Source organism: Cladophialophora yegresii, assembly GCF_000585515.1.
Source record: "Cladophialophora yegresii CBS 114405 chromosome Unknown aczIN-supercont1.1, whole genome shotgun sequence".
Taxonomy (NCBI): Eukaryota; Fungi; Ascomycota; class Eurotiomycetes; order Chaetothyriales; family Herpotrichiellaceae; genus Cladophialophora; species Cladophialophora yegresii.
The window spans coordinates 3,102,016-3,114,067 of record NW_006913045.1 but is presented as its reverse complement, the minus strand read 5'-3'; the positions used below and the strand labels follow the sequence as shown (position 1 = coordinate 3,114,067).

The following is a 12,052-nucleotide window of genomic DNA, read 5'->3' as shown; positions in this document are numbered from 1 at the left end:
GGATTGTGACTCTCGCGCCCACTGCGAGACTAGTGCCCACAGCGAGCACAAGGAGATTAAGATGTGCAGACTGCGGGCTATATTTCGATGGTCGTTGCGGAGAGCGCAGCCTTGTGATTCGCGGAATCACATCTACGTCATGGGTCGACCCTCAGCCTTGCAAAGGGGGGGCTCGTTCTGGTCCAGTCACTGCACCGTCAGAAACGTTCTAACGCGTGTTTCTATCATTGATGCGAGGCTACACATGTGGTGGCCATGTGGCGGTCCAAACAGCTCGTTGTAGGCAGAGGTTGCACAGCCTCATTTGGCAGTGAACGGTGGAGATGGGCAAGCAAAGTCGGCGGAGCCTTCGTATCGAAACAACTAGGTAGCTTTGCATGGTGAGTGCCGACCAGCATAACCCTTCACTCTATCCAACAAAACCAGCTTGTTCAAAGCCAAATACATAGAGAACGGTAACCATATCCAAACAATGTCACAACTGCCAGATTGACGTTCAGGTCGGCTTTCCGCAGTCGGTCATCGTTCATCGTCCCGAAGGCGGATGTTCTCCGGCGTTTGTTTCTGCCAGCTGCCCCTCCTCTTCCTCCTCTGCAAGCCTCAAAGTTTCTTCAATCATTGCCATATCCGCATCGAGATTTGCCATGATGTCGTCTAGATCATCAAGTCCCTTCAATTCCTTCTTCGTCTTGTCAAGCAGTTTCTGGACAGAATCATTCTCTTTCGCAAGACTTTTGGTCTCCTTTCTCAGGTCGTCTTCCTGCTTGGTCAGAGCCTTCGCATTGGCGTGGATGTTCTTGGCTCGGGACTGCAGCTCCGCGTCGATACTGGCGCCGACAGAGTTGAGCGAAGCCGTGAATGCGTCCTTAGCTTCCTTGGTGCGTTGTGTTGATGATACTGCCGGCCTCTCCGGGTCCGAAGTCACCGAGGCAGCTGTAGACATACTTTACAGCAATTGCAATTGTGGCCTGCTAGTCACTGGTGAAAACGAGAAGCTGTCAAAACATTGTTCATGGGGGTGAGTAGGATACGACCCTAGGTGACATTTCGGGTGAGGACAATGGAAATGAGGACAAGCGAGTTGGAGAAAGAAACCACGGAGACTGAAATGCATGGATATAGGCTTGGCACGTTGATATGAGAGATCTGGTGCCATCCACGAAGTCTATCAGCCTAGAAATTACCTGGTCGGTTCAAGCAGAGTCTAGTTAAAACGACTGCGCGCTTCATCAAACATCAGAATCCAAGATCCAATACTCTATCTTCGTGGCAGTTAGTGTGCATATTGAGAAGGATTGGCGACGGCCAGGGCTTGTTGAATGTCTCTGGCGTAAGTAGGAACGAAGGAGGATTGGAAATTCCTAAAACTGATGGTCCACCAGGCAGTCAGGTCCATGGCAAACCCAGCTTGTGCATCTCCACAGCCAGCTGGAACAGGTAGTCCAAGCTCTCGCACTGCGTTTTGGCTTTGGCGACATTATCACCCCAGACGTAGCTGTATCAGGTATGAGCAATGCCTTCTGGCAATCGGACAATGTACTTACATTCCATGCCGCCGCACCAGCACCGCGTACGTGTCCGGATACTGCTCCATGGCCTTCTCTAAGAACTCCGTTAAGTCCTCCTCGAAAGGAGTGTTCTCGATGATGGGGATTCGCAAGGTGTCATGAAATCCCAGCATGCCCTTTCCCGGTCCTTTTGGTATGCCTTTGATCTGCTCTATGTTGCTAATTTCGAAACACGCCTTCCTGCCAAACAATTTCTCGACAAGTAAAGTGACAAGAACCGCCCATTGAGAATGTGTATGGATACAGCAGCCAGCTCCACGTTCGAACGCAGCAAGGAACAGGGGCGTGCACGCGGATGGCTTCAGATCCAGAGGCTTGCGAATGTACTGTCGAGCAGAGGGAGGGTACTTGGGTGTCGGGTATTTGAGCACAAACATGTTCTCAGATTTCATGAGTTCTTTTTGGACTCCAGAAGGAGCAATGTAGACATGTTCATCTTTGCGAATGCTGGTGCCGCCGCCAGTGCCAGTGACCCATCCTTTGAAGGGAGTCAGTTTTGACGGCCCGCGTAGACCACTTACCACCTTCACCTACCAAGAGTGTAGAATTGTTTGCATAACCTGGGAATCAGGTTTGCAGGGTGCTCAGGGTCTTCCGATTGTACCAGGTGCTCGTTTCCCAGATCTGCCATGTTTGGACTGCACTGTCGCACAGATGAATGATAGGGGTCCAGAGAAGAGGAAAGAAACTCGGTGAAAATCGACGAACAGCGCAAATGCACGCACGTGATCCCCCGCCTTTGTGCTAATTACTGCGCAGATGGCAGGAGCTTCACCGATCTTTGGGTCCTGAGTGACATTTGAAATTCCCCCTAGTGGAGTTCGGGTTCGTTAAAGACACCTTTCTTTAAGCCTCCCGCCGCAACTCAAAATATATCTGTCGCAGAGGTCGACTTTCACCCGATCTTTCGCTTTGACCTCCTCCTCTCCCTCGACTCCCTTCTCAGGTTCTGGGTCAATTGCTTGTGCACTCGTTCACCACGCTCGTTGCCCGCCATGAGGTTCAATGCAGCAATTGCTCCGGCCCTTTATGCATCGGCTCTCCTCGCCGGCACCACATTGGCACAAGAGGAGGTCGAGACCTCAACGAGTGCCGTTGAGCGCCCGACCTTCACGGTAAGTGAATATGTCTGCTACGCATCGTCTGCGCACATACTGACCTCATGGTAGCCGACAAACCTTAAGGCTCCCTTCCTCGAACAATTTACCGACGATTGGTCCTCGAGATGGACCCCTTCACATGCTAAGAAGCAGGACTCCAAGAGTGATGAAGACTGGGCATATGTCGGCGAGTGGTCTGTCGAAGAGCCTACTGCCTTGCCCGGCATTGTCGGTGACAAAGGTCTCGTGGTGAAAAACGCTGCTGCTCACCATGCCATCTCTGCCAAATTCCCCACGGCGGTTAACAACAAGGACAAAACTCTGGTGGTCCAGTACGAGGTCAAACTTCAGAACGGCTTGGAGTGTGGTGGCGCGTATATGAAGCTGCTGCGCGAGAACAAGGAATTACACGCTGAAGAGTTCTCCAATGCATCCCCCTACGTGATCATGTTTGGTCCAGACAAGTGTGGTGCGACCAACAAGGTGAGTTTGCCTACGATATCTGACTAGCCTATCTGATAAATTGCAGGTTCACTTCATCTTCCAACACAAGAACCCCAAGACTGGCGAGTACGAGGAGAAGCACCTCAAGAGTCCTCCCCAGGCCAAGACTGGCAAGCTCACCACCTTGTACACCCTCATCGTGAAGCCGGACAATACCTTCGAGATGTTGATTGACAACAAATCCGCCAAGAATGGCTCTCTTCTCGAAGACTTTTCTCCTGCCGTCAACCCTGCCAAGGAAATTGACGATCCCAAGGACAAAAAGCCTGATGACTGGGTCGAAGAAGCCCGCATCCCTGATCCTGAGGCCACCAAGCCAGAAGACTGGGATGAGGACCAGCCATACGAGATTGTCGATGAAACCGCCGAAAAGCCTGATGACTGGCTTGAGGACGAACCATTGACGATCCCGGACCCGGAAGCGGAAAAGCCAGAAGATTGGGACGACGAGGAAGATGGCGACTGGATTCCCCCTCAGGTTCCCAACCCCAAGTGTGAAGAAGCTTCTGGCTGTGGGCCATGGTCTCCACCAATGATAAAGAATCCCCTGTACAAGGGCAAATGGACTGCTCCTTACATCGAGAACCCCCTCTACAAGGGCCCTTGGGCACCGCGCAAGATTCCCAACCCAGACTACTTCGAGGACAAGACCCCTGCCAACTTCGAGCCAATTGGCGCTATCGGCTTTGAGATCTGGACCATGCAATCTGATATCACCTTCGACAACATCTACATTGGTCACTCCGTCGAGGATGCTGCCAAGTTCCGTGAGGAGACCTACGACGTCAAGCGACCCATTGAGGAAGCTGCAGATGAACAGAGCAGACCCAAGCCGGCCGACATTCCCAAGTCTCCTTCCGACCTCAAGTTCACCGAGGATCCCGTCACGTTTATCAAGGAGAAGCTCGACCTCTTCATCACCTTGGCAAAGAAGGATCCCATTGAGGCCATCAAGTTTATGCCCGAGGTTGCTGGTGGTATTGGTGGTGCCCTAGCCCTTCTCATTGCGATTGTTGTTGGTCTTGCTGGTGCCGGTGGTTCCGCCGCTGCTCCCAGTAAGGAAGACATCAAGAAAACAGCACAGCAGGCCAAGGAGCAGGCCGCTGATTCCGCGGCCAAGGTCAAGGATGCAGCTACCAGGGGCGCAGAGACTGTCAAGGCGGAAGTCAACAAGAGAGTCACCCGGTCGACTGGCAGCTCCGAGTAGGCTGATATAAATCGGAGAATGTGTCTGATGGCACGGCTGATACGCGGTTCGAGAAGAGGCAATAGAGTCGAATGTCTGACCTTACGGTCAAGATGACGAGGATCTACTGGGAGGATGCGCCACAGCTACTTAGCAAATCGGCGGCAGCTCGAATATGCCGAACCTTGCGACGGAGATATGTCTCACTGTACATCAGAATAAAAGCCGAGCCAAGGGGAGCGAGCCTGTCTGTTGATTCACAGACAGTAGGACTGCGTGCCGGAGTGTTTATGAGATTATGCAGCATCAAAATGGCATTCAAGTTCATGTTATCAAATACACTTTTGCCCGTTACATTTGCGATTGATCGGATATGTGCCTGGACAGCCAGTGCCGTGTTCACAGGCACGACGAGGACCACTCCTCTCCATAGCCCACGTCAGTGTAGAGGCGTACAGAATGTGCTTTGGTCATTTTGTTCCTAAGACACTTTCCGCAACTAGAACAAGCCGCTTCGACCAAACGCCCTTGTCAAATGGGGGTTCTCAATTTCCCAGATTTACACAAGTTGATAACCAGTCAAGTCCTAGCTTTCACCTTCTTTGTGCGAAAGCCCCTCCTTCAGCCACCCGGCTAAGAGTGCGTCGGCATCGCAACCTGCTTGTCGGTGGCCAAGGCGTCCTCGGCCCGCCACAAGCTCGTGACGGTCTTCCACTGCGTGTAGAACCTGATGCCATCCTTGCCGTAGAAGTTGGCCAGGCCCGTCCCGGCGACGGACTTCTTGTTGCCCGTGAAGGAGAACATGGGCAACGGCACGGGGATGGGGACGTTGATGCCGATCTGCCCGGCCTCGAGCTCCTTCTGGAACAGGCTGGCCGTGGGGCCGGAGCGGGTAAAGACGGCGGCGCCGTTGCCGTAGGGGTTGGCGTTGATCAGGTCGATGGCCTCCTGGGTGGTCTCGACGTTCAGGCAGACCAGGACGGGACCGAAGATCTCCTCGGTGTAGCATTTCATGTGTGGCTTGACGTCCGTGATGACGGTGGGGCCGACCTGGGGGGATGTCAGTACGGTAGCTCATAAAAGAGTGAGGAGCAAGAAAAAAAGGAAAGGAGGGCGAGAATGAGACAGATTTTGGTGGTTCGAACTTACCCAGTTGCCATTGGGATACTTGGGAGGGTGCTGCCCTCTCCCGTCCAGGAGGATGGTGGCACCCTCGTCCTCGGCGCTCTTGATCAGGTCCTCGACGCGCTTCTTGCTCTCCGGGCTGATCAAGGGGCCGAGATCCGCGTCGGGCTCGAAGCCGCCGTTGATGGTCAGTTGCTTGGCGCGCTCGGCCAGCTCGGGGAGCCATTCCTTGGTTTCGCCGACCATGACGAGCGTGCTGAGAGCCATGCACCTTTGGCCGGCGGCGCCAAAGGCCGCTCCAGCAAGGGCGTTCAGGGCGTGGTTCTTGTTCGCGTCCGGGAGGACTGCGGCGTGGTTCTTTGCGCCCAGGTTGGCTTGGACGCGCTTGCCCTGCGCGCTGCCCCGGGTGTAGATGTACTCGCCTGCGCGGTTGGAGCCGACAAAGGAAATGGCCTTGATGACCGGGTCGTCGATGATGAAATCCACCGTCTTGGCGGACCCGTGGACGATGTTGACGACACCATCCGGGAAGCCGGCCTCCTTGCACAGCTCGGCGATGATCATGGCGGCACCGGGATCCCGTTCACTGGGCTTCAGGATCAACGTGTTGCCGGTGACTGTCGCCAGAGGGATGCTCCAGAGAGGGATCATGGCCGGGAAGTTGAACGGGCAAATCGCTGCCGTCACGCCCAGGGGTTCACGGTAAGATCGTGTCTCCATGTCCTTTGCGACCTCGATGACCTCGCCCGTCAGCTGGGTTGTGATGCCGCAGGCCGTCTCACAGACTTGCAATCCGCGGAGGACGTCGCCCTTTGCGTCGGCAAATGTCTTTCCTTGCTCGAGCGTGATGGACGCGGCCAGGCGGTCCATGTTCTGCCGGATCAGGTGCGTCAATTTGAAGATGATCTGCTGCTTGGACATGATGGATGTGGCCCGCCATTTGGGAAAAGCTTTTTCTGCCGACGCAACAGCTGCTTTCAGTTCTTCTTCGGTCGACTGAGGCACGCGGGTGACCATGTTGTTGGTGGCGGGATCCTTGAGGTCGATCCATTGTGACGTCTTGGAGGGCACGAACTCGTTGTCGATGAAGTTGTGCGTGTCGACTACGTCCTTGATCTGCTCGTGCGAGGTGGGATAGTCGGCGACCGCCGTGCTCGTGGCAGCCAGGTGCCTTGTCGTGGCATGCAGCCGCCGCTTCGCAATCTGCTCGTTGGGCGACATTCTGAGGGTCCTTGAGATCTGAGGTGCTGCTGCTCGTCTGGCTGTCAATGCGGGGACAGCTCTCATTAGCGACCGGCGGGCGGCCATCGTAGGATGTGATGGGAAGGTGAGTGGAGAGAAAGAAACTGGTTCAGATACTGTGCACACCCTCCAGACAACAAGATCTCTCCGTCACAAAAATATTTCGCAAGCAGCACCAGCAAGCAGCTTATTGAAGAGAATCCGTGATGAAATGCAGCATCCGAGATGCGGAGAAACCCCCAAACAGGCGAAGAGGCGAGAAAATCCCGTCCGAGGTTTTCTTTGGCCGCAATCCGGCTGTTTTTCTATTGGCGGCCAAGGCGGCTGCAGGGCCTGAGGGGGAGAAGACCGACCGAGACCGACTCACTGACTTCGGGCTGGCATTGTCATGACAGAGCCGGAGATCGGTTGTCCACGGCCTATCGGCTACGAGTCAGCATGGGATTCTTGGTACGGAGCTCATTTTGATATAATGGTGTTATTCGTATTAATACAGTCCCCCATTATTCTTCCCAGAGTCCAACCACAGAGGCGCCTTCAGAAACCTCTTACTGACCGCGCATGGTACAGTTCAGTATCTCATGACCATTCCAAAGCGTGCTGCCTCTTCCTGCCAGAAATGTCGTCGAGCCCTTTCAGCCTCGAAAGCACTGGGTCTGCTGTGTTTTCTGACGATACCTTGGGATACCCATTTGGCGTATGCTTTCGCTTGAAGGTCGCGGGCAGAGTTGCGGCGACGGGGTGATTCCTCTTCACCTTCGTTGTTGTGATGGAAGAAAGACATTGTGTGTGATATACTGGTGCTACTGTATAGTATGGAAGATTAGATGCTGGATTGGTTGTGACGGTTGTGCTGATTTAGTTCGGTTTATCCGCTACTGGAGATCTTGTTCGTGTTGATTTGTCTGGTGGACAATGATGCAGCCAAGACGAGGTGCAACCTACCTTTATATAACCATCTCGGATGAGTACTCTAGTTACAGAGCCTCGCCGCTGGCAAATTATTGTACTCTTTTCTGAGGCATTTGCACGCAGCTGACGCCCATGATTTTGTCAAAAGGAACATGCGAGATTTCTGCTGCGAGGTCAGGGCCGATGCGATTGGCCGTGCACGGCTGTGCGAAGGTGAAAGCCTCGCTCAGATGCGCGTCGAGCACCAAAAACGGACTAGAGCTCGGCAGACTTTCCCCAAGATGAAGGTCTCGACAGGCAAAATCGCGCAACGACGTGGAAAAGTGTTCGACCGGTACTCCATAAGTGACGTCGACTTGGATACTGCTCTGGCACTGGGTACGCACGGTGCTAGGTGCGGCAGGCCGACGCGTATGCTTCGCGTCGCAAATAAACGATACCTCTCGGGTAGACGAATGATCAAGGCACAGCCTCTTTCTATTGGGGAGTATCTCATCATCTTGTCAGCTTTCGTGGCTGGGGCATACCGTCGCGCCTGATCCATGCTCAAAGAAGAGCACACACACAAGGAATCTCGAGCCTGCCAGCAAAATCTATCTCATTAACGAGCATGTGCTCGGCTTCACGGGTATCGTCGTCCTTCTGTTCATGTCTGTTCATTCCTCCCCATATGCAAGATGCGCTTCGTCATTGTCCTGCTTCTCAGGCGGTCCCTTGTAGTCATACACAAGTCGGACTCTCTGGAACTCGGCATTCTTCCAGACCACAACGCGTCGGGTATATCGCCTCTCGCCGTTGACTTCCTCAAAGCCCCAGACCATTTCAGCCTGCCACCCTCCAGCGTCGTCGACATTCTTCACCAAGCTCTGGACATGTTCGTCGTCCAAGAACTTCGAGTCTGTCTGGCCGTCCTTGAGCTTGTGAGCCTGCAAGAACGCCGCATCCTCTTCTGACCCAGGACCCTCCATCTTGAACTCGCCTGCCTTCCATAGCCGTGACTTTCCTCGACAGTTGCCGAATATTCGGTCAGCGTGCTCTCGCTCTTCCCAATCGAGTGTGCGGTTCTCTTGCGTCGTGGTCAGGCCGGAGGCGACTGAGGTGATGTCGATGTGATAGACGTCGTCTTGCTTGTACTCTTTAATCGTGAGCTGTCCAAAGTCAGTCTTGACACTGGCAGTTTCGGTGTGCCCGACGTACCACGACCGTTGCCAGGCGGATTGCGGTTCTCGTAAGCCAGCTCAGTCCTTGGAGTGCAAGCATAGGGTCGGTATCGTCCGAAAGCGATTTGTTCTCCTCTCTGTCAGCAAAGTCCCTTCCTTTCGGTCAGAGTGATGAGTTCTTACCATCACGAACTTGCCGGAGAGGTTGGTGCAGGTGATCTCAGTTGGTGCAGCCATGGTCGCGCAATTGGGGGAGGACTATGTGAGTGGTGATGATGGATGTACTGTTGCTGCTCCTCAACACGAGGCGCGAAGCGATTCTAGAGTTGATGATGCCTAAAGAAGGAACATAAAGATTGGAACATTGATGTGTAGTTCAAAACGGACTGGCAGCAGCGGTGTGCCTTCTTGACGATTGGCGTTTGACGTGTCAACAATGCTGTAGGCGTTTACCCCGCCATGGTCGCGTAGCAGCTAATTACAGAGTACAGTGCACGGAGTACGTACTCGGCATCTATCTTCACAGCCTGACTGAACACCGTCCATCGAGAACTTCTCCATCGCGTGGACGAACCACTTTCGATACCTGAGACATCGTCTATTGAAAGGAGCAATGGCCATCTTGTTCTAGGTCGCCGAATCAACATCGTGGGTAAAGGAAGCAATTTTCGTCCACTCCTCCTTCGGAGCTTCGATCCCGTCCGCCTCCTTCCAAAACCCGTCAAACCCATACGAGTAGGTCGACTCTGCCTTTGTCGACAAATCCACAACCCGCAACGCTCTTGGGCCCATGAGTTGTGAAAGGCCGCAAAGCTGTCGAGAGCTGCGACTTGTCCTTGACACGGGTGAAGAGGGCGTGAAGTACAGCTCCATCCTCGATCGCCTGTGCTGCTCCATTCCCGATGAATGGGAACGTTGCGTGAGCAGCATCCCCGATCATGACCACGTTGCCTCTATTGAAGTATGGCGCTGCGTCGTGGTTCTGTATGGCCAAGACTTCGTCCCCGTGCTACGCGCTTCGCACCAGCTGCAAGTGAAGAGGTAAGCATCGTGGCCGTCGCCATCGTCATACGGGAATGGCAACTATGCTCCCCCATCTTTACACAATCAGGATGGTGGTCTAGGCAGTCGTCCGGGTCCAACAGCTATACAATTTCCTCATCTGTCTGCGCCTTCTCGAATATACCGATAGTCATCGCCTTGCCGTGCTCAAATGGCATCATATTGAACAACCCCTTAGGACCACAGAGGATGGGCACAAACTCGAGGAACTGCGGCGATAATGTTTCCTCCACAACCTCCATGTGAATCTTTGCTTCAACCTCGTAGCACCGTCCATGGTTAACCGGCTGGGCAGCAGGATACTCTGCCGAGCACATTCTTACTCGCGAAGCCTTGAATACTGTCAGCCCCAATGAGACAACCTGCCGTGGCTGTCGAGCCGTCCGAGAATATGGGGCCAACGCTGCTGTCTTCTACACGTTCAATCCCTTCTACTCTCCTCTGCAGGAGTACACTTTCCTTGGGGAGCAGCTCCTGATAACCGGCCATCAGATCCACCCTCGCCACGGTCTTCCTCCCCTACGCGCAACCCAGCCTAGCAACCACTTCACCCTTATACTTCCCTTCCGCCATCATGGCCTGCGTGGCGAATTCCCCCTCGGCACCCTCGAGCATACTATTTGCCTTTCTGAAGAACGCCTGCTTAATGACCGGGTCAATCAACTCCATCGCGGCAATGGCATCGGCGTGCAACGTGAGAGATACTCCTTTATTCTTATGCTGCAGTACCTGCTCGTACCCGAGGACCTCAACCTGTCAGTACTGAAGCAATCCTCGGGCGAGGCACAGCCCGGCGATGCCCCCTCCTTCTAGGGCCTTGCGGGTCATCATGTCCAGTCTGATGGTGGTGGTCCGAGGGTATCGTGCGTCGACGCAGCCTTCAGGCCCGAATATATAACTCCCCATCCTTCTCTTTCTGGCGTTAACGTTTGTCAGCCAAGCCTTTAGATCGGCCGTTCCCCAGTTCTGTATCATGTCAGCCTCGTGGGACGCCATTCCGCAAAATCGTCCGGCGTCAATGGACGCCTTGTAGAGAACCCAGCGCAGCACATCTACTGGCCTGCCGTGCCTGACAATGACTCAGCGTCACCTATTGTGCCCGGTCTTGATACCATCCCTGATCATAATATTATACCTGCTCTTGATACCATACCTGATCTTGATACCATACCTGATCTTGATACCATACCTGATCTTGATACCATACTGATCTTGATACCATACCTGATCTTGATAGTATTCCCTGGTCTCGATACTATCCCTGATCTTGGTACTATACCAGATCTCGATACCATAACTAAAAATTATGTACCTACATACCTACCAAAGCCTAAGGTGGCACTGGACTGAACACCTTCCTGTCCCGTTTCTGTTTCTGTTTCTGTTTCTGTTTCTTTTCCTCTCTGTCTCCGTCCCTCTTCCTCCTCCTTTGCTTCCTACGTTCTCGCTTCTGACTTTGCCTCTCCCAGAGAGCGTGTAGCATTATTGGGATTGGTTATGCCCCCATACACAGTACATAGTATACATTGTACAGTGTACGGTATCCCAATATAATACTTTCCTGCGAACAGTATACAATGTACAGCGTATGGGCAAGAGTACGGTAGACAGCGTCCAGTATGATGTGGATCCCGGACCGGACCATATGTATCCCCGCACCAAGGCCTTCACACTGCGCTGCCAGAGTCATCCGTCATGCATAGGTATATACGCACATACAGACACATACCGTCCTAGACACAGGACAACATACACACACATACCGTGCTAGACACAGGACAGACAACCAATCGAGGACATGCCCCCAGGCACACATGCGCAGCATGCGAGAGTATCTGGCGAGCACTCTTGCCGCCACGCCTGAGAAACGGAACAATCGAAGGTCTCACCAAGGTACATAGTGCGGCCCTGATAGCGCGGTCTCGTTACATGCATGCATGCATATTCTCCTTCCTGTCTTCCCGCCCGACACGCGCTGCATCGACGCGGCTTCAGATCCGACGGTATGCGGATTAATCGAATTCTCGAATACAAAACGTAATTACTCTTTTCTCCAGGCTCGTCCCTCCCTTTCCTACGTTCCTACCTAGGTATCTAGTACGCCCTGTGCTTCACGCTGAACCAGCAACGCGGGGCTCGGATTCGAAGTCGAATTCATCTCTCCCTTGATACATACGTGCACAGTACACGAAC

The 12,052-nt window shown here is 53.6% G+C and overlaps 6 protein-coding genes across 6 annotated transcripts; 1 reads left to right on the top strand and 5 right to left on the bottom strand.

The window, feature by feature from the left end:
• Positions 1–526: 526 nt before the first annotated feature.
• Positions 527–943, bottom strand: A1O7_01111 (uncharacterized protein; the record flags this gene model as incomplete). Its single annotated transcript, XM_007755150.1, has 1 exon — positions 527–943. The coding sequence occupies one exon, from the start codon at positions 941–943 to the stop codon at positions 527–529; it is 417 nt and encodes a 138-aa protein (XP_007753340.1).
• A 443-nt stretch (positions 944–1,386) lies between these two features.
• A1O7_01110 (methylthioribulose-1-phosphate dehydratase) lies at positions 1,387–2,199 on the bottom strand (the record flags this gene model as incomplete). The annotated part of the gene is made up of 3 exons (XM_007755149.1): positions 1,387–1,495; positions 1,545–2,046; positions 2,103–2,199. 3 exons carry the CDS (start codon positions 2,197–2,199, stop codon positions 1,387–1,389), a joined length of 708 nt encoding a protein of 235 aa, XP_007753339.1.
• Positions 2,200–2,563: 364 nt separating this feature from the next.
• Positions 2,564–4,379, top strand: A1O7_01109 (calnexin; the record flags this gene model as incomplete). Its single annotated transcript, XM_007755148.1, has 3 exons — positions 2,564–2,683; positions 2,738–3,151; positions 3,198–4,379. 3 exons carry the CDS (start codon positions 2,564–2,566, stop codon positions 4,377–4,379), a joined length of 1,716 nt encoding a protein of 571 aa, XP_007753338.1.
• A 612-nt stretch (positions 4,380–4,991) lies between these two features.
• Positions 4,992–6,704, bottom strand: A1O7_01108 (methylmalonate-semialdehyde dehydrogenase (acylating); the record flags this gene model as incomplete). Its single annotated transcript, XM_007755147.1, has 2 exons — positions 4,992–5,408; positions 5,508–6,704. The coding sequence occupies 2 exons, from the start codon at positions 6,702–6,704 to the stop codon at positions 4,992–4,994; spliced, it is 1,614 nt and encodes a 537-aa protein (XP_007753337.1).
• Positions 6,705–8,293: 1,589 nt separating this feature from the next.
• On the bottom strand, positions 8,294–9,034 carry A1O7_01107 (uncharacterized protein; the record flags this gene model as incomplete). The annotated part of the gene is made up of 3 exons (XM_007755146.1): positions 8,294–8,785; positions 8,835–8,927; positions 8,981–9,034. 3 exons carry the CDS (start codon positions 9,032–9,034, stop codon positions 8,294–8,296), a joined length of 639 nt encoding a protein of 212 aa, XP_007753336.1.
• A 908-nt stretch (positions 9,035–9,942) lies between these two features.
• Positions 9,943–10,176, bottom strand: A1O7_01106 (uncharacterized protein; the record flags this gene model as incomplete). The annotated part of the gene is made up of 1 exon (XM_007755145.1): positions 9,943–10,176. One exon carries the CDS (start codon positions 10,174–10,176, stop codon positions 9,943–9,945), a length of 234 nt encoding a protein of 77 aa, XP_007753335.1.
• Positions 10,177–12,052: the final 1,876 nt, after the last annotated feature.